This window comes from Otolemur garnettii, unplaced genomic scaffold (genome assembly GCF_000181295.1).
Source record: "Otolemur garnettii isolate 467f Iridium unplaced genomic scaffold, OtoGar3 scaffold00038, whole genome shotgun sequence".
Lineage (NCBI taxonomy): Eukaryota > Metazoa > Chordata > Mammalia > Primates > Galagidae > Otolemur > Otolemur garnettii.
The window spans coordinates 15,423,861-15,444,645 of NW_003852433.1; the positions used below are offsets into that span (position 1 = coordinate 15,423,861).

Genomic DNA, 20,785 nt, shown 5'->3' on the forward strand with positions numbered 1-20,785 from the left:
CCCGGGCTGGGGATTCGAACCCGCCACCTTAGGTGTATGTGGCTGGCACCTTAGCCACTTGAGCCACAGGTGCCGAGCCACCCCACAGACTGTTTTAAAGGAAATTTTTATATCCTTCCTGAAATTGTCAGAACTTTGGTACAAAAATTGATTATTTGTATTTAGCATGGGATTATCTGCTATTAGAATGTTTTACGTTGATAACAACTTATTTGTATACAAGCTTATGTGAAGAGTCTTTGTATTTTTTAATATTAAGTTAATATTGACAAAAGATCTTGTGACTGTAAGGCCGGGTGCAGTGGCTCACACCTGTAATCCTAGCACTCTGGGAGGCTGAGGTAGGTGCCTCCTGAGCCTACAGGTTTGAGACCAGTCTGAGCAAGATCAAGACCCTGTCTCTAAAAATAGCTGGGTGTTGTGGTGGGAGCCTATAGTCCCAGCTACTTGGGAGGCTGAGGCAAGGGAATCACTTGAGCCCAAGAGTTGAAGGTTGCTGTGAGCTATGACACTATAGCACTTTATGGAGGGTGACAAAACAAAGCAAAGCAAAACAAAACACACTGAACTTTGAGGAAAAATGGAAGCCTGTGGTGTTCCTAGCTGAGGCTATTCCTGTTCCCCACTTCAAGCTTGGTCAGCATAGTCATTCTCCTAGGTTGAGAACACATTATGAAAAGCAGCAACTGTGCTGCCAGAAGGAATAGACCTAATTGGTAGCAGAGCGGGGAAAGACCTCATGCCCACCAGGATCATCAGTTAGTAGTTATCTTGGTGGCATACAAGTGGAGCAGACTTGTAGCTCAGCTGACCTGAGACCATGACTCTGGTTAGGGCAAGCGGTGGACAAGCATACTAGTTAGGAGTTTAATGGTGAGATCTACATAGTTAGAACACCCTAGGCATCCTTGATACACTCTACACACTTACACAGAAGAGGCCTATTCATACATCTCTGGCTAAACATGAGCCTGTACACACATGAAAAGATGTGTGAGGCCCCAACAGAAAGTAAAAACCAGAGCAGAGTTTAAAACGGCCTAAATTTTGGTGTTCTTCCCCCAAACACATAGATTCATGCAGGGTGAAATTGTTACTGGCTCAAGGTATTTGAGCACAACCTCTGACCAATCACTGGTTGACAATACTAAGGAACACAAACAGGGTAACCTGTAGGGAGACAGGCTTAGAAATGAAAACAAGAATAATAAAAATAAATGAAAGAAAGAAACAAGGTTTGAAAAAATAAACAAATTGATCAGAGAAATTAGTAACCACGCAATTCAGAGGAAACTGAGGTTTTGGACTGCTAAAATCAGATGAAGACTTTAAAGAAGCCATCATAAATATGTTCAAAGAACTAAAGGAATTCAAGCATAAAAGAGTAAAGGAGGGCAGCGCCTATGGCTCAGTGAGTAGGGCGCCAGCCCCATATACCCAGGGTGGCGGGTTCAAACCTGGCCCTGGCCAAACTGCAACAAAAAATAGCTGGGCATTGTGGCAGGCACCTGTGGTCCCAGCTACTCAGGAGAGGGCAACAAAGTGAGACTCTGCCTCTAAAAAAATAATAAAAATACAATAAATAAATAGATAAAAAGTAAAGGAAAGTATGATGACTATGAAAAAACAAATAGAGACTTTCAGTAAAGAAAGTATTAAGAAAAAAATAACTAAATGGAAATTCTGGATTTGAAAAGTATATAATAATGGAAGGCCGGGCAGGATGGCTCACACTTGTAATCCTGGCACTCTGGGAGGCCAAGGCAGGTGGATTGTTTGAGCTCAGGAGCTTGAGACCAGCCTGAGCAAGAGTGAGACCCCGTCTCTAAAAAATAGCTGCACATTGTGGCAGGCCTATAGGCCCAGCTATTTGGGAGGCTGAGGCAAGAGGATCATTTGACCCCAGATGCTTGTGGTTGTTGTGGGCTATGAAGCCATGATACTCTACTGAGTGTGACAAAATGAGACTCTGTCTCAGAAAAAATAAAAAGTATAATAACTGAAAATAAAATTTCATTAGAGTGGCTCAGCAGGAGATTTGAGATGGTGGAAAAAATAATGAGGAAACTGGGACATAGGTTGATAGAGTTATCCTGTCCGAAGAAAAAGACACTTTTGAGGAATACTGGTAAGGCATTGGTAGAATGTTCTTCCATTTGGGTTCATCCAGTATTTTCTCATGATTAAACTGAGACGATGAATTAGGGAGAAAAATACCACAGAAGTGATGTCTGCTTTACATTACATCATATTCCAGGGTACATGATATCAACATGATTTATTACTAGGGATGTTAAAATTGATCATTTGGGGCCAGTTGTGGTGGCTTACTCCTATAATCCTAGCACTTTGGAAGACCAAGATGGGCAGATTGCTTGAGACCAGGACTTCAAGACCAGCCTGAGCAAGAGCAAGACCCCACCCATCTTTACAAAAAACAGAAAAAAATTACTCACCTAGTGGGCACAATGTAAGAGTATATAGCATACTCTCTGGGTGAAAGGCTCAACTACAACTTGAACTTTACCTAACAAATGCAGACAATGTAACGTAATCATTTGTACCCTCATATTAATCTGAAATATAAAAAGAGAAAAGGAAAATTAGCCTGGCAGGCTCAACACCTGTAGTACAGTGGTTACGGCGCCAGCCACATACACTGAAGTTGGTGGGTTTGAACCCGGCCTAAGCTAGGTAACCAACAATGACAATTGCAACAAAAAATACCCAGGCATTGTGGCGGGCACCTATAGTCCCAGCTACTTGGGAGGCTGAGGCAAGAGAATCGCTTGAGCTCAAGAGTTTGGGGTTGCTATGAGCTGTGATGCCATGGCAGTCCACCTAAGGTGACATAGTGAGACTCTGTCTCAATTTAAAAAAAAAAGAAAAAGAAAAGAAAATTAGCCTGGCACAGTGCCTCATGCCTCTTTTTCCAACCACTGGTGAGGCTGAGGCAAAAGGATTGTTTTAGCCCAGGAGTTCAAGGTTACAGTGAGCTATGATGATGCTACTGCAATCTAGTCCAGGCAACAGACTAAGATCCTGTCTTTAAAAAAAAAAGAAAAAAAAAGAGCACTTGGTTTAAATGTTGTGTACCAGGTTCTGTGATACTTTAAGGTTATGCAGCTCTCTATTCTTAAATTCTGATTTTTCTTGGGTTAGTTTTGGCAATTTGTGACTTGCTAGAAATTTGTGCATTTTGTCTAGGTTTGCTTATTTATTGACATGAAGTTGTTCATAGTATTTCCTTATTATGTTAATATTGATAGTGTCAGTAATAATTTCTCTGGTTTTATTCTTGATTTTGATATTTGTATACATTTACTAAAAATCATTGAATTGTGCACTTAGAGGGGTGAGTTTTATAGTGTGTAAATTATACCTTGGTAAAGTTGTAAAAGAAAAAATAAACAGGGTGGCACTTGTGGCTCATTGAGTAGGGCACTGACCCCATAGACTGAGGGTGGCAGGTTTGAACCTGGCCCCTGTCAAACTGCAAGAAAAAATAGCCAGGCATTGTAGTGGGCGCCTGTAGTCCCAGCTACTCAGGAGGCTGAGGCAAGATAATTGCCAAAGCCCAGGAGCTGGAGGTTGCTGTGAGCTGTGATGCACAGCACTTTACCAAGGGTGATAAAGTGAGACTGTCTCTTAAAAAAAAAAAAAAAAACAGCAAAAAGAAGAAAAGTAAAAGTAAGTCAACTATCTGTATAATAGTGACTTTTAAGCCTCTTGCCTAAATGCTACTCTAGGCAGTTGCTTCCACTTGGTTATCTAATATGCATTTTCAACTTAACATGTCAGAAACACATTTTCTATTTCTCTTTTTCTTCAAATCTGTACCTATTTCAGTATATGAATCCCCATTCTTTCATATACTCATACTGAAAATTTGGGGTTATCTTTGACTCCCTTTCTCTCACACCCAACATCCAAGTGGATATCAGAAAAATCCTGAAGCTCCTACCTTCAAAATGTACCCCAAATCCTACCATTTGCCACCAACTGTGCTGCTACTGCTCTAGTCTGAGCCATCATTGTCTTCACCTGTATTATTATAGCAGCTCATGGATCTTTCTTCTCTGACAGTTGCCCTCCTCCACCCACTAAATTCAGCTGCACTCACCAGCCAAGGAACCTTTTATAACCTGAGGAGCAATCTATTACTCCTCTACTCAGATATCCACTAGCTCCCCATCTAACACAAAATAAAATATCAAAACTCTCATTTATTTCATTAGGTCCCAAAGCTGGCTTTAAACAGTCTCTGATTAAGAAAAATAGTACTCACCTGAATTTCAGTGTTATACAACTAAAGATCCACCAGGCACGAAGAGAGTGGGACCCAGTCTGACTGGAGGGTTAATGAGCAATCAAAAAGTTTCATTTTGCCAAGTTCACCTTCTCTTCACTTTTCCTAGAGTCCGGTCCTCGTTGTTCCCAGTGTCCATTTTCCTTTTGTAGCTCTAAGGTTCCTCACCCAAGCCTGCTTCTTGTAAGCAGTTCATTTCACCTGGTTTTAAGGGGAAAAAAGCAAGCTTTTTACACTCTGCCTACTTCAATTGTCTTCACTCCATTCCCTGAATACCTGCAAGCACTTGTGAAGTCTGTGTTGTTATTTGAGAGGGTTCTCAGAGGTTTAGTTGGTGGACGTCTGGGTTGTGATGACTAAATGAGATTCAAATGTTGAGGCACTGTGAGAAGAGAGATTTATGGACAGGGCGAGTCTATCATAGAACAACCACAGAAGATGGAGAGATCTTACTAGAATGTTTACAAAACATGAGCTGTGGGCTGAGATGGCCTAAATTTAAATCTCAGTTCTACTACTTCTTAGCTTAGCTGTGTGACCTAGAGCAAGTTATTTAACCCCTCGGACACTCTTGGTTTATTGCTTTGCAAAGCAGGTGTAGAACCATGTTGTAGAGTAATGCCTATAAAGCGTTTAACCCATTGTTCTGCCTCTAGAAAGAGCATTTTATGTTCTAAACATACAAACTCTCCAAGTATTTTCACTCCAGTACCAGTGGCAGAGAGAAGGGTTCTCCAGCAGCAGTGAGGTTGTAACCAAGATATTCTGTCCTCGTGTGTGTGTGTGTGTGTGTGTGTGTGCGCGCGCGCGCACCAGTTGTAAGTCAAAGGTCAGTTCCTCCAGGACCACCTATAGAGATGTCTGTCCTCACTGAGTTTCTTTTTTATCTTCTAGAAGAGGCTATAACCACCAATGAGGTTATAAACCAATTATTGCACCACGTTGGTGCCATGTGCATACATCAACTCAATCTTCTTGCTACCAACCCCAATCTCCCAATCACAAGTGTCTTGGGCAAACAGCATCCGATTGAAGCACACCATCTTAGCAGTATTTGTGACATTATGGAGAAGGCCATGGTGAATGGTGATACCTGTATTATACGCTGCATCCTCGTTGTCTTTCAGGTAAATAATGCTGTTTTGAGATAAATAAGAAAGATACACAAACCTTGGCTTTAGCCAGCTAAATTTTACCAGAAGGAAAATTTAATAACATTCCTGTTTTGTATTTTACCACCTCCTAACCCTGTAATTAGTATTATTATATTCATTGTACTATAGATAATGGAGTATTGCTATATGCAATCAATGCAATTAATATATGCAAAATATTTCTTATAATTATGTCATTATACAATAGAAGAGAGCGTGGTTAGAAAATCCACCTGGTTATTTGTTCACAGAATATCTGCCATGTACTTTTTTCATAGGGATAATTTTATTCCCAGTAATTAGCATTTTCTGATATACTCCTTATGTTTCTGTAGGTGGTATTTAAATTTTTCTTCAGCCCACAAACTGAAAGGAATCGAGACATCATTCGACGGTCAGGATTGCTTCTTTGGCAGTTGTTGATGGCACCAAAAGATCAAATTTGCCCTGAAATTCAGAAGGAAGTCTGCCTTGCCATCAGGTAAGCAGCAAATTATTTTTATAGTGCTTCAAGGCATGTTAATCTTTCCTGAAAGCTGGTAGCATCGATGCCTCTCACCCCACCCTACAGTCCTTATGCACTGGGAATAATTTAACTGGAGAGGGGTTTGTGGCTAGACCCTCAGAGGACCAAAGTCAACATGTACCTACATCTTACCTTTTGAATCTTAAAAAAAAACCACCTTCATGGGCTACTTTGGTTATTTGCAAACTTATGTTCTCCTTGGGAGAGAGAGGGGCAGTGTGGTTAAGAAGCAGTTTTGGTACAGGCAGACCTGAGTTCCAGTCTTTGCCACTTACTAGCTGCGATCTTGGTTTGAGGTGTAACCTGTCAGGGGTAGGACACAGTTATAAGAGAGACTTTATCTAACAAATTCAGTCAGTGTAACCTAATTCTTTGTACCCTCAATGAATCTCAAACAATTAAAAATAAATAAATAAATGAACAAATAATAAAAAAAGAGGAAAAAAAGTTAAAAAAAAATAGAAACTAGCACTTAATTTGTGGATTTCTGAGGTTTTCCTAAGGTAAGATTTGCTGCAGAGTAAGTGCTCAGCGATCTTAGACTTCATCAATCTGCTTAAAACCTGGTTAGACGGCTCGGCGCCTATAGCTCAACCGGCTAAGGCGCCAGCCACGTACACCTAAGGTGGCAGGTTCGAATCCCCAGCCCAGACCCCCCAAACAACAATGATGGCTGCAACCAAAAAATAGCCGGGTGTTGTGGCGGGCACCTGTAGTCCTAGCTACTTGGGAGGCGGAGGCAGGAGACTCGCTTGAGCCCAGGAGTTGGAGGTTGCTGTGAGCTGTAATGCCACGGCACTCTACCCAGGGAGACAGCTTGAGGCTCTGTCTCAAAAAAAAATAAAATAAAATAAAAAATAAAATAAAATAAAATAAAATAAAAACCTGGTTAGACAAGAGGGCAGAATTTACAGGCCATTTTCAACTTGTTGTCAATCAGTTTTTTTTTTTTAATTCAGTGAACTTTTATCCAGGAATATAGCCTTCATGTGACCAAGAGAGAACTTAGTGGTTAGTCTGAAAGAACCATGTGACAGGGGTGAGCACAGATGATAAAATCTGGTGCCATGAGGAAACGTCTAGGGAAAGGGCATATTCAGTATCTTGATTGTGATGGTGGTTTCATAGGTGTATACATAAGCCAGACTTATCAAATTGTATGTCAAAGCCCAATGAAAACAATACAAGAAAAAAAGTTTTAATACTGTTTGTAATACTATTCTTCCTAACATTTTGGTAAAGCTGAGAATTAGAAATTCCTTTTTTCAAGTGATTTGTTTTGTGGGGAGAACAATCTGTGTATGTATAGGCTTGACACCATCAACTTTTTTCATAGCTTACCAATTCTCTTTAATAAGTTATTGTTCTAGTAATTCCTAAGAGGAGAAAGAGAAGGATGCCATTTATCATAGGAGCGATTGGATTGGATCATTACAGTGAATTTAGGTTCAAATGCCTTTTTACTGATAAAATTTACTTAAGAGTTTTATTGTAATCAAATTGGCATCTTTAATACAAATAAAAATTAAAAAATTTAGAGTTTGGATTTTCTAGGACATTTGCTTAAAAACTTTTTTACTTTTCTGTCATTTCAGCTCTGGTTTAAACATCTTGTACCCAGGTGAAACTGAAATCAATAACTTACTTAAATTGGTCTTAACAGAAGGTGAGAGTTATTCATTAATTATCTTTGAACAACCATCCTTTTTTTGTCCCTAAGGAAATGGCTGGCTATTAAGATAATTAATACTTTTTTTCTTCATATCTGTTAGCATATTTTTAAAATGTACCAGCATATATATCAATATTTCAGATTGAAAGTAGAAACTACGTTTTATGTATCTTCAAATTTTATAAACTTCTGCCTCTACTGCTTAGCATAATGTATGGGACTTTAGATGTTTAGCAAATGTTTTAGAATAATGACTTTTTGGTGATCTCTAAGCTAGTTCCCTCCCCCCACCTCGCACATTAGAGCCCACCTTTTTAAGTTACACTAAATAGCAACAAAAAGTACCATATTAGAGACAGTTTGCATTTAAAAGAAATATTAAAGATTTAGATATCACATTTTTTATCAAGAGAAGGTAATTTCACTTCAATTGGGATGTGGATTAAAAAAATGTGATCAGTTATAAAGTAGTTTTTGCTGCTGCTGTTTGGGTAAGTCCAGTTCTATATGCTTGGTGTGTTTTTTTTGGCTGAACATGGTGGCTCATACTTGTAATTCCAACACTTCGAAGGATCACTTAAGGCCAGCCTGGGCAACATAGTGAGACACCATCTCATAAGAAAAGTAATAAGAAAAATTAGCCCAAGGCCGGGCATGGTGGCTCACGCCTATAATCCCAGCACTCTGGGAGACTGGGGAGGGTGGATCACCTGAGCTCACAGGTTCCAGCCAGACTGAGCTAGGGTGAGACCCCATCTCTAAAAATACCAAGGCGTTATAGTCCCTGCTACTTGGGTGGCCGAGGCAAGAGAATCGCTTGAGCCCAAGAATTTAAGGTTGCTGTGAGCTATGACACTATGGCACTCTACCAAGGGCAACAAAACTCTGTCTCCAAAAGAAAAAGAAAAATTAGCCCAGTGTGGTGGAACACACCTGTACTCCTAGCTACTTGGGAGGCTGAGGCAGGAGGATTACATTAGCCCAGGAGTTCAAGACTGCAATGAGATGTGATCAGGCCACTGCATTCCAGGCTGGGTGACAGAGTGACACCCTGTTTGTAAAAAATAAGACAAAAAAAGAACAAAAACAGCATTCATTTTCTAAAGGTCTTATCAAGGTAGTTTATGGAGCTTTGTTCTGTGTTAGGAGAGAGAAACAGTGGACTCTCCCAGCTGCGGGATGTCATCCTGACCAACTTAGCTGAACAGCTTCAAAACAACCGATTTGGTAGCGATGAAGATGATCATTACAGGTGACATTAGTTATATTATTCACTCCTAGTCTTTGCTTTGTGTTCTTCTAAGTTATTTAGTTACGTGTAAATGTGTTTCATCAACATCAGTATCCTGTTTTAGCTAACTTGACCACCAGCATGTTAAACCAAAAGCATAGACCAATTGAAAGATAATAAATTCCACAGTTGCCCTCAAAACCAATAATAGCACATTTCGGTTTTATTGGTAGAATAATCTAGGCATGGTGAAAGGGTCCTTAGCAGAAATAACAGATTTAAGAGATCTTGGTTCAGGGTGTGGTCCAAATTGCAGGCTTGTGAGAGAGGCTGAGTATGTGTGTTAGAGCTTGTAAGGGGGAAGAAGGTGTTGGTTTTCTGTGTTATTTATAAAATACTTTGACTAGAAGGTTGGGTGCCATTTTTTTTTTTAATTTTTAAATTTTGTATCTTCTATTGTCATCTCGTACCAATTGTATAAACTTTATCCTGCTATGAATAAACCATCAATATTTTATTGTTACGTTTTTCCTACATTTTAAAGACTAAATGATGAACTTTTACACTACATTCTGAAGATTGTTGTACGAGAATCCTGTATCTTAATCACCAAGTGCCAAACTGTCTCTAAAGATGATTTTCAAAAGCTCCTTTCAACTGTGCCTGTAAGTAAAGATGGATTTAATGAAAGCAAAATATATCTAGCATCTCTGTTTTCATTTTATGATATTGAGAGGTGTGCACATACACACATACTCATTTTACAAAGACAGACTTAAAATAATTTATGAAAATCAGTATATAACTGCTTATCCTAGAAATGTAGAGCTAGACAAGTCGACTTGAAATACCTTTCCAAAGACTTTATCCCCCTTGCTTAACCTGCTTGATGCAATACATTTTCCAAATTTGGGTGTTTTTGTTTTATCTAGTGAGGGATTCTTCCCCCTATTAATTTTTAATGTAGCATTGTTTTCTAAACCATCAATGTTTTATAGAGAATGATAGGAACCAAAAGATTCTTTTAAGGGCTTATGTAGTATTTTGTAATGGAGATGCACATGAACTATTAAGAGGCAAAAATTCAAGTAAGTATTCTGAGTCATTAGTGAGGATTGTATAGCAGAAGGCAGGAAGTTACAGTAAATGTGTCAAAGTATGTATCAAAAGCCATGTGGAAATAAGTCACCTGAGAAACTAACTTGGTTTGTTTTCTGTACTTTCTCTTTTTGTTTTCTTTGTCAAAATCTTTTAAGAACATGAGGATAACATGCTCGCTCTTTCAGTAGGGTGTAGATCATTTAAATACCCTTGTTTGTATTAAAGGCTGCATCCTCCTGCCTGCGCTATCTGATGGCAGTTCAGAATCACCTACTCAGTAACACTATTTTGATTAAACCTGATGAGAATGATGACAGTGACAACTCCTTGCAGGGAGAAACATTGAAGGTACAGGTAAACACCAAGCTTTATTTTAACAATGCTTTCTATCCAGTGTGTAAAGCAGCTTAATTGGCTAAATTTCTGTGTATTATGATGTCAGAATTCACCTTGTGGCTTATATTCTTGTGTGAGGTAACATGAGACCAGTCATTCTATAGAGTTTTATGTCATTGCACAGTGGTCACCATATTTGTGACACTCTCATAATGTGTCATCCATGTGCTCCTGTCAATCTTTTTGTGCCTGTGTTTATTTCCATCTTCTTTTAAGAACTATATAATGTGGCACTTACAAGTGATCTCATATGCACCTGGAAGTTATACACATAAATAAATATATATTATCCATAAATAAATCTGGGAGCATAGCATTTTAAGTAATTTTGACATTTTGGATGGTTTATTATGTTATCTTTATTTTAATAATTTTTAAAAGGTGATCATTTCTCTCAATCTTTGTATCAATTTCTAAACCTATAGTTCATTTCCATTTTCTATAATTATTTTTATATTTATTAAATTCTTCTGTGTAAACTTAAGAATTTGTTCCCACGTGATAATTTATAGCAGTCCAAAGTTTTTTTATAGCTGTGGTTGTTATAATTTTGACAGATGCTCAAGGCTGTTGCTTGTATTGTTCTTCAGAATTTCATCTTTGTGGGAAAATTAGAAAAATCAATAAGAACTTTATTTTTCCCTAAAATATTGCCTTAAACACACCAAAAAGTTAGCCAAGGAAGCCACAGTGAAAGATAAAAGCCATTACAGTTTGCGCTTTTCTTATTCCTTTATGTATATATTCAATTTAAATCAGACATTTGCTAGCTCATGCTTATGAGTTTATCTCATTATATAATCACTTTTTAAACAAGAAGATGTGTGTAAATTTTTAATTTAAGTTGTTGTTGATAATATTTATTGAACTTCTCTTGCCTTAGATAGGTAAGGACATCAGTAAAAAGGGACAATAATATCTAAAGTTGAAAGCCCTGCAAAGCTGGCACTTTGCTGCCACTTGGTATGGGGTCAGTAGATGATTACTCACGCCATTAGTATATGACTTAAATCATGAATCAGCTTGTCTAATCACTTCAGAGTTCCTTTTCTCTTAATGATAAAAAAACATTTATAATATTAAAAAAAAGAAAAAATCCAAATCAGAAAAGTTCAACAATAAAGTAAAACAGTTTTTTTCTATTTGAAGGTTACATTTTATAACTTAAACCACAGAAATAAATATGAAGACTCTTAGTAAAGTCCAAATAGTTGTCTAGTATTTCTGGGGGGAAATATAAAAAACACACAGTGTCACCTAAGGAGTTAGTTTGGTTGTATCTTTTTAATAGAAAATAATTGTAAACCTAAATATTCCTATGGTGTTAACTAGTGTTTCTTAACACATTATTTAGTTTTTGTACGCCTAAGAATGCTCCGATGGTTATTTTTAATGTTTCATAGCCTGTAACTGCCTGCTACTTTAATTGATTTTTTTTAACATGCCTGATTTTAAGTATAATGGGTTTAAGACATTAAGTAAAAGGTCACTTGTACTGTTTCAGAATGTTGTGTTTCTGTCTCATTTTATTCACCGCCTATACATGCGCCTTTTACTGTTCTGTTTTTCTCTTTAGCTATCCTCATACCACCCAAGGCAACCTTCCACCTGGACAGTTTCTGGGCTGGCCACCAGGAGCTCTCTGTGCTGGATGGGATGGGAGCTAGGCCTTTTCTCCTAGGGACTCAGTGTGCTCCCTGTGAAATGCTGCATATTTCTGTCAGCACTCCAGACCTTGGCCTCCCAAGTCAATTTGCTACTTGCCATCCTCGCAGAATTTACTGCTTTGGGCTTATTCTGGCCACCTCATTATTTCATTTGGAAATGCATCATTAAATACACCATTTCATGTTGTCATTGTGAGTGTATGTGCATCACAGAGCTTAAAAATAATATTATGATATTTTCTACCTAGGAGCTAAAGGTCAGTATTTTGGCTCTTGCCACCCAAATCCTGACTGGATGTGATGAAGTGTTGGAAATGCTACAGCAGGTCACGACTGCCCTCATAAATAGTGACATGGCAGACCGTGAGCAGAGGTGAGGAAATGGATTGTGGGCTGTGACCTGCAGCCCTTCAGGAAGAAAAATTTGCTTATGAAAGTGAGATCTCATGAGGACAGACTAGAGAGATTAATTTAGTGTAGAGGAATTTTGTGAGAATAGGTCGAAATGGCAAATGTTTCAAAACCAAGTGCAATCGAACTCTTTAAAGTGCTTTTAGATGAGATTGGGCCAACAGCCATCAAGGTTGTGGAGGACAGCCTCATCTTTGACATTTGGGACTTCTGCTGCCACAATTCCCAAATTGGCCTTTCCTTTAATTATTGAGCTTAGTACCACATGTATTTACTATTCTCATGATAAATCCTTCTAGTGATAGAGATAGTCAACTGCCACACAAAGATCACACTCACATGTTACTCAAGCTTTACTGGAGTTTCACTTCTCCCAGTACATAGGTGACCTACATAGGGGGTAAACTTGCCTTTCACAGTAGTAAAGTCCTTTTGGAGGCCTTCACATTGAAATTTCTGCTGTGGTTTGCTTTTAGAAAAGTTGCATGCTGTTTTTTTGACAATTTGAAAGGTAGAGATGTTGATCTAAAACTCCTGTAGTGTAATTTTGCTTCAGTAACCCTGTCTGTTTTCATGGCCTTGGTTCTTGCCTACTCCCAGAGAGTAGATGAGAGGTTGGGATTAAGAACAATATAATCCAGACAGGCACAACACTGGGGCTTAGTGAGACATAGTGCAGTCTAATGGGAGAGCCTGATGTCTGTTTCTGATTCCAACACCAGTATCTGGAGGAGGCTAGGGAATTTACATAGCACATTTCTTTCTGCATATCTTCCTTCTTCTAGCAGAGGACAGGGATATTAAGAATGTTATTTTAAAGACAAATTGAAAGTTAACCTACTTAGATTAGTTAAAATTATAGAGACAGAAAATAGAATGGTGGTTACAAGGGTAAAGGGGGAATGGGGAGTTACTGCTTAATGGATATAGAGTTTTGGGTTTACAAAATGAAAAGAGTTATGGAGGTGGATGGTGGTGATGGTTGCACAATATTATTTATATTTAACACAGAAAATGGTTAAGATGGGCCAGGCATGGTGGCTCACACCTATAATCCCAGAACCTTGGGAGGCTGAGGCAACAGGATCACATAAGGGAGGAGTTTGAGGTTACAGTGAGTTATGACGATACCACTGCATTCCAACTTGGATGACAGAGGAAGGCCCTGTCTCTATTTAAAAAAAAAAAAAAAAAAAAAAAAACAGAAAAAGCTAAGCTGGTAAAGTGTATGTTATGTTTATTTTATTAAAGTAAAAAGAATTGGGGTGGGGGAAAGCCTGCCAGCCTCTGTATGTCCCAGATGATCCTCAATTTCTCTAGGCCAGAAGTGGATTTCACAGCAATGGGAGGTGATCAGGGTTGTAGCCATTCACTTTCTCCTCTTCAGAGACTCAGTGCAGCACAGTGACCAGCAGCCCCAGGGGTAAGGGATCTTTACAGGTAGTAACTCCCCAGAGTAGCCATTGGCACTTTAGAACCCATTTGTGATTGGAAGGAGTTATGAAATGCACTGTGTAGAACCTTTTTTGGTAAAAGTCACAGTTAAAGGTGAAATCCATTAAGAGCTTTCTGTTCTTCCCCTCTCCCTCAGTGGTAGAAGGTGGGAAATTTGTGAACTAAACTGCTCTAATTGTAAGTGCTTAACTAGTTTAAGGAGATGGTGTTAGTTGCTTCTTCACATACTTGGGCATTGCTGAGGCTGTGTTTTTTTTGTTTTTTTTTTTTGAACTTTTTATAGGTTAAAAGGCTTGGAACAAGTTACTAAGGCTACTATGCTTGGTCACCTTCTTCCAGTGTTACTGACCTCCCTGATGCATCCAAATTTACAGACTCTGATCATGGCCGATGCCCTGATGCCTCAGCTAGTGCAGCTGGTACTCTATACCAGCCAGGTATGATCCTTGACATGCCAGAGCGAACTGCTTTTGGGCCCACCTGCTTCACAAGGAGGCTGTTTGCTTGTACTGAAGGCAGAATGAACATAACCCTGTCTTTCAGAAACCAAGGGAAATAATTAGGGAATGGAGAAAAATATCATGTCATAAAAAATAAACTAGAATATTTTGTTTGTTTGACTAAAATACTGTAGTCTTTTAGGAAGTGTTCATTGCTGATTGGCTATAAAAATGCTAATATACAATGCTGCTAAAAACGTACCATTATATTTTATCTGCGAAATCCTTGCCAGCTAAGAATAACTAATATAAATGATCTGTTCCTTATTAAGAGATGCGCTAGGAAATGAATGAGTGAATGAGTGAATGAAGGATGTGTTCCAGTCTAGCATTAAATAAAATAAGTGGCATTACTTAGTGAAGGAGGGCAGACCAGGATTGTAAAAAGGCGATTCAAGTGATAATTCTAAACTTGACTCTTGTACCATCCAGATAACTGACGGTAAGCACTTTAAAACACGTTGGTTTTGTGTTTCAGACGGCTTTGCTGCTTAAAACCCAGTGTCCAGTTTTTGCTGAGGTGGGCTGTTCCCCAGCTGGTACATCAGACCAGAAGTGCAGGATGTTCCCCGATGAGAGGTAATGGATGCTGCTTCTTGCAGAAACCCTTTTTTTTTTTCCCTTTCTGGTATTCTTTTTAGAATAGCGACTATTAGCAATGATTATGAAACTGGGTAAAGAAAAAGACTTTAGGATCAGAATTTTAGAGAACTGTAGGACTGCTTTGTAGATTTATAAGAACTGATTAGAATAAATTTCCCCATGATCAATAGATTAGTTCAAAATTGCCTTGAAATTCTCATACACTAATGGTGGGTATGTAAGATATTAAGACTTTCCCAGTTTCACAGTTTCTTTTTTTTCTTTTACTTTTTTTTTTTTTTTTTTTGAGACATAGTCTCACTTTGTGACCCTTGGTAGAGTGCTGTGGCATCACAGCTCACAGCAACCTCAAACTCTTGGGCTCAAGCAATTCTCTTGCCTCAGCCTCCCGAGCAGCTGGGATTACTGGCACCTGCCACAACACCCAGCTATTTTTAGAGACAAGGTCTCGATCTGTCTCAGGCTGTTCTCAAACCTGTGAGCTCAGGCAATACACCCATCTCAGCCTCTCAGAGTGCTGGTATTATAGGCATGAGCCACTGTGCCAGGTCGGTTTGGCAGTTTCTTAAAAAGTTAAACCTATACCTACTGTATAATCCAGCTATTCCACTTTAAGTAATCACAAAAGAAAGCATAGGTACTTTACAAAGATTTGTATGTTAAAGTCTTATAACAGCTTTAGGTAGAGTAGCCCAAAACTGAAAACAATTCAGATGTCCATCAACTGGTGACTGGATAAACAAATCATTGTATATCCAGACAGTGGAGTCCTAGTCAGCAATAAAAAGGAATGAACTGTTGTCACATGCAACAACATGGGTGAATGTCAGAATACTTACACTGACTGAAACAAACCAGGTCCCTTTAGGTCACATACTATATGACCCCATTTATATAAAACTCTAGAAAATGCAAACTAATCTGTAGTGACAGCAAAGAAGTGATTGGCTTGGGGGAGGAATGGAGGGATTTAAGAGGATGAAGGAAATCTCATAGGTATATACAAATGTCCAAACTTACTAAGTTGTATGCTTTAAATATGTCAATCATGTTTTATTAAAGCTGTCTTTTTAAAAAACTAATCAGAAAGGATTTCCTAGGTTTCTCTAGTGTCCTAGTCAACTGAGCTTTTTGCAGCAATGAAAACTTATATCTATGCTCTCCAGTACTGTCAGCCATAGCCACTGATTGTTACTAAGCACTTGTAATATGGCTAATGTGACCTACAAACTGAATTTCAAATTTTATTTTATTTAAATTCAATTTATTTGCTGGGTGCAATGGCTCATGCCTGTAATCCTAGCTCCCTGGGACCCCGAGGCGGGGTGAATTGCCTGAGCTCATAGGTTTGAGACCAGCCTGAACAATAGTGAGAACCCATCTCTGAAAGTAGCACTGTGGCAGGTGCCTGTAGTCTCAGCTACTTGGGAGGCTGAAGTGAGAGAACAGCTTGAGCCCAGGAGTCTGAGGTTGCTTGAGCTACAACCCCATGAAACTCTACCAAGAGCAACAAAGTGAGACTCTGTCTCAAAACAAACAAACAAAAAAATTCTATTTATTTATTTATTTATTTGCTCTGTCACCCTGGGTAGAGTGCTATGGCATCATCATAGTTCATAGCAACCTCAAACTCCTAGGCTCAAGCAATCCTCTTGCATCAGCCTCCTGAGTAGCTGGGTCTGCGGGTACCTGTATGACACCCAGCTAGTTTTTCTTTTTTCTTTTCTTTTTTTTGAGAAAGGTGGGAAAAGATGCAATTATAGTGTCTAACAACAACAAAAACCACTCTTAACTATGGGAATTTTTTTAATGTTTCTGATTGCCATTGATACCAAGCATTTAAAAGCCACGATGTTATCATGCTGCATGCTGTGGCAAATTAAAGGGCAATTTCCTAACCTTTGGTATTTTTCTGTGTTTACATTATTCTTTCTTTCTTTGCTACTAAGCTAAATCACTTTCCTTTTCTGTGTTTTAGAATGCTAGAAGAGAAGGAAGAGCCAGGCTTTCTCACTGGTTTAAAGATTCCTGCCCCATGGGCTGCTGGAAAAACTGTGGAAACGGTTCACCCCGTCAGAGACAACTATAAATTTAAAGAAACTGTCCATATTCCGGGAGCTCGCTGCCTGTATCTTAGATTTGATAGCAGGTGCTCATCACAATATGACTATGACAAAGTAAGTGCTGGTTCTACCTCCAATAAGCTGATTTCTTAGATGCTTCTTATTTTTCTTTGCTGCTATTCACCATTCTTGACTTATTTCCGTCTGCAGATTTATCTCTAAGGAATACTTTCCTAAGATAATATCTTGAAGCGTAGTGATTAAGGGAGTTAAGGAAACACCACCTCAGTGGTCTAAGAACAATATTTTAATGGCAGTTGAAAGTGTTCTTTGTAAGCTTTGAAATGTTTAGATCTGAGTCGAAGGAAATGTTCCTTTTCATTATGTTTCCCTCTGTGCTTGAAATCCCTACAGATGTATGATATCCATTTATCTAGAAAGGTCTCACTGCCCAATTCTTGGGACTTCTCATGTATCTTTTGGGGAAAGATGACATTTTAGAAGTGTTTTAGATGTGCTAGGATCTTACTTATATACCTTTAAATACTTGTTCTTTTTGGCCATTACTTCAGGCCCCATATAGATTTTGAGGAAGAGTAGTTTCCAGGCTGGTAGCTTAACAGTTATAAATAAAAGAAATCCTTTTAAAAGCTGAAGTATTTTCTTCTAGTCATAATTGTTGAATTGCAAGCCACCATGTTGAACTTATAAGGAAAGGCTAATGAAGTCAGGATATGTGACGTATGAGAGAACAACTGGAGGATTATCTAATGGCTTTGTACAGACTATTTTTATGTAGCTTGTTAGCTGTCTTGTTTTCTCTCTCCCTTGTGAGCTCTGTGAAGGCAAATGGTCTTAAATCCTATAGGGAGGTTTTAGGTTAAAAATAAAGGACTTCTTTTTTTTTTTTTTTAGAGACAGAGTCTCACTTTGTCTCCCTTGGTAGAGTGCCATGGCATCACAGCTCACAGCAAACTCCAGCTCTTGGGCTTAGGCAATTCTCTTGCTTCAGCCTCCTGAGTAGCTGGGACTACAGGCACCTGCTACAATGCCTGGCTATTTTTTTGTTGCAGTTTGGCCAGGGCTGGGTTTGAACCCGCCACCCTTGGTATATAGGGCCAGTGCCCTACTCACTGAGCTATAGGCACTGCCCCCCAAAATAAAGCTTCTTAACTGCGTATACTAGACATGCACTTTACTAGGCAGGTTACAGAATCCTTTTCTTCATGATTTTTTACGATCTTGAAGATTCCCAGATGTCTGGAGGGTTTGACTTGTCCCCCAAACTCAGCTAGAAGCAAGAAAGTAGGAAATTATCTTTGGTGGGTCTTTCAAAAAATACACCACCTAGCATCAGTCTACCCTGGTGCCTCGCTCCTGGCACAAGCTACCCCTGTTTCCTAAGACCAGGAGAAGTGACTAATATGGAAATTATGGAGGTTGCCATTTTAGTTGGTGTCATTTGGTTTCTCCTTTAAAACAGTAATTTGCTCTGTCAGCATCTATTTGTGCCTGAAAAAAAAAAGTAATTTGCATTTTTGATGAACACTAACTTATGCCTGCAATAAACATTAGTTTTAAATGATGGGGCACAAAGAGGCTTACTGAATGGATAAAAGTACATTTATTTTTCCAGTGGTCCCTGGCTGGTGTCAGCAAAAGGTCCAAAAGGGTAAGAAATCACAAAATGATAAGTGTCCAGGAGCTTTTAGATCTGAACTTAGAGAGAGTGAGAAGCAGCCAAAGTGCATTCGAAGCCAGGGTTTGGTATTTACAGAAGCCAGATCTTTATTTTTCCTTTGGAAGTATCTGAATGTCAAATGAGTTATAAATGTTTCTCCTACATATTGGAAAGTTGGTCTGTTGATTATAAATGAATAAGAAAATACTGATACATGAAAACTGACCCAAGAAGCAGCAGCCCCTTTCTGGCCCAAATTTATATCTTTTTCTTTTTATACATTAAGTAACATTCTAGGAATATATGGCTTATTTTCAATTTGTTGCATTTTTTAAAATCCTTATTTATTCATTGATTCTTTTTGGTGCTTTTGTTGTTGTGTTAGATATAATCATCTTTCTATCTGTATTTGCTCATTGTATTAATGTGGGGGAGAATTTAAGGGGTCAAACTATACCTGTTATATGTTAGTAGGTAGGATTAAAGTAGCTATTAATATTTCAAAAACATTTATATATAATAGCTGAGTATAACTATTATAATGCCCAGTCCCCAAGCAAATTAGAGTGGGGTAATGTAAATAGTATGCTTTTTATTTTAATGACCATTATTACTATATGGCTGCCCAGTAAATACCAATGCTGATTGTATCCAAGTTTGTATCAGTTATACCTAAAAAAAATCAGGAAAGATTAATTGTAATGATTCCAGTGCCTGGTTATAAATGTGTTTTTAAACAGATTTTTTTGCAGCCTTTTTATTTGTAGATGTTGTTTTTGTTTTTCTTTTACAGTCTAACAGTCTATTTTCTGTTTTGAAGTTGGTGATATACGCGGGGCCTAACACAAACAGTAGGAAGGTTGCTGAGTATGGAGGCAATACACTGGGATATGGCAGCCGTAGTGTCTTAGGAACTGGTTGGCCGAAAGACTTGGTGAAGGTATGGTATCCAGTCATAACTGCTCCCTAGTAAAGATAAATGTATTTACAGTCCTCACAGGTCAAATTACTAAGTATAATGCCAGAAAACATTTGCCATGGGGGCTTTTGTTGAGATGAGGCTACCTTGCTAGTCTTCTCAGCTCACTCCTTCTATTTAGAATGATCCTCCTTCAGACCTCAAACCTGAGCCAATAAAAAGAAAAAAAAAAAAACAGAATGATCCTCCTTTTACTTGTAGAACATCAGATCCTGTTCACTCTGGAGCTGGAATCCCTTGCACAGGTTACTCCCTGGACAGAGGTTGTCACAGCATTTCCTCACCGTCCATTAAAAGGGCTGCGAGTTCTTCCAGCCCAGTATCCTTTTTGACAGCCTAAGACCCCAGAACCATTACAGTTTAAAAATATTGGGTAAATGTGTTCAGATATTTTGGGGCCTTTGAAACAAAAATAATGATCCATTCCCAAATTCATGAGATTAGGCCCACACTTTATAATCTGGGCCCTCAAGCTATCTACTGCCAGTTTGCCTAGAATATGAATATGAACTGAAATGACCATTAAAACCCCCAAATGTCTCCAAGGTCTGTTCCCAGAGCTTTTATTTCACATACATTATGTACCCTCTTTAATTCAGCCATAAACAGCAAGTTAACTCAAGGGGTGCAGCCTAGGTGCACTCAGATCCAAATCAGCACAGAACTCTGTAATTGTTCTTCCACTTGCTGCCTTTTGTTTCTTACTCATGGAGTTGGTTCTTTAATGTGCACCAAGGTCTTGAAGCACTCAGTCCTGGTTGTTTGCCTGCCTTGTTGACATGACTGAGATGGAGCAGAGACCAGGGAAGAGCAGAAAGAATAGAAATTTGAGGAATTTATTACAAGTTGCACTCAAGATTTGATGAATCTTTACTTTGATCCTGCTTTGGGGCAATCGTGGTCCATTTTACCGATGCCTTGTCCCAAAGACTGCCTGGTCAAAGGAGATACCTAACAGGCTGGTATCTGAGGGAGGAAATGGAAATTGAATCAAAAATCAAACCTGTAGTCCTTTCAAACATCTCTGAAATTCATTG

General features: G+C 38.7%; 1 protein-coding gene across 1 annotated transcript in view; it reads left to right on the plus strand.

Annotated features, from left to right (window-relative positions):
- The window catches only part of HECTD4 (HECT domain E3 ubiquitin protein ligase 4), a 213,386-nt gene that overhangs the window by 97,431 nt on the left and 95,170 nt on the right, over positions 1-20,785 (plus strand). The window contains exons 11-21 of the mRNA XM_023513244.1: positions 5,204-5,436; positions 5,799-5,944; positions 7,585-7,655; positions 8,808-8,913; positions 9,437-9,557; positions 10,219-10,347; positions 12,305-12,429; positions 14,206-14,359; positions 14,901-15,001; positions 17,004-17,202; positions 19,590-19,709. Of these exons, the coding sequence (XP_023369012.1) occupies positions 5,204-5,436; positions 5,799-5,944; positions 7,585-7,655; positions 8,808-8,913; positions 9,437-9,557; positions 10,219-10,347; positions 12,305-12,429; positions 14,206-14,359; positions 14,901-15,001; positions 17,004-17,202; positions 19,590-19,709 (1,505 nt within the window). The remainder of the gene's footprint in view (positions 1-5,203; positions 5,437-5,798; positions 5,945-7,584; positions 7,656-8,807; positions 8,914-9,436; positions 9,558-10,218; positions 10,348-12,304; positions 12,430-14,205; positions 14,360-14,900; positions 15,002-17,003; positions 17,203-19,589; positions 19,710-20,785) is intronic.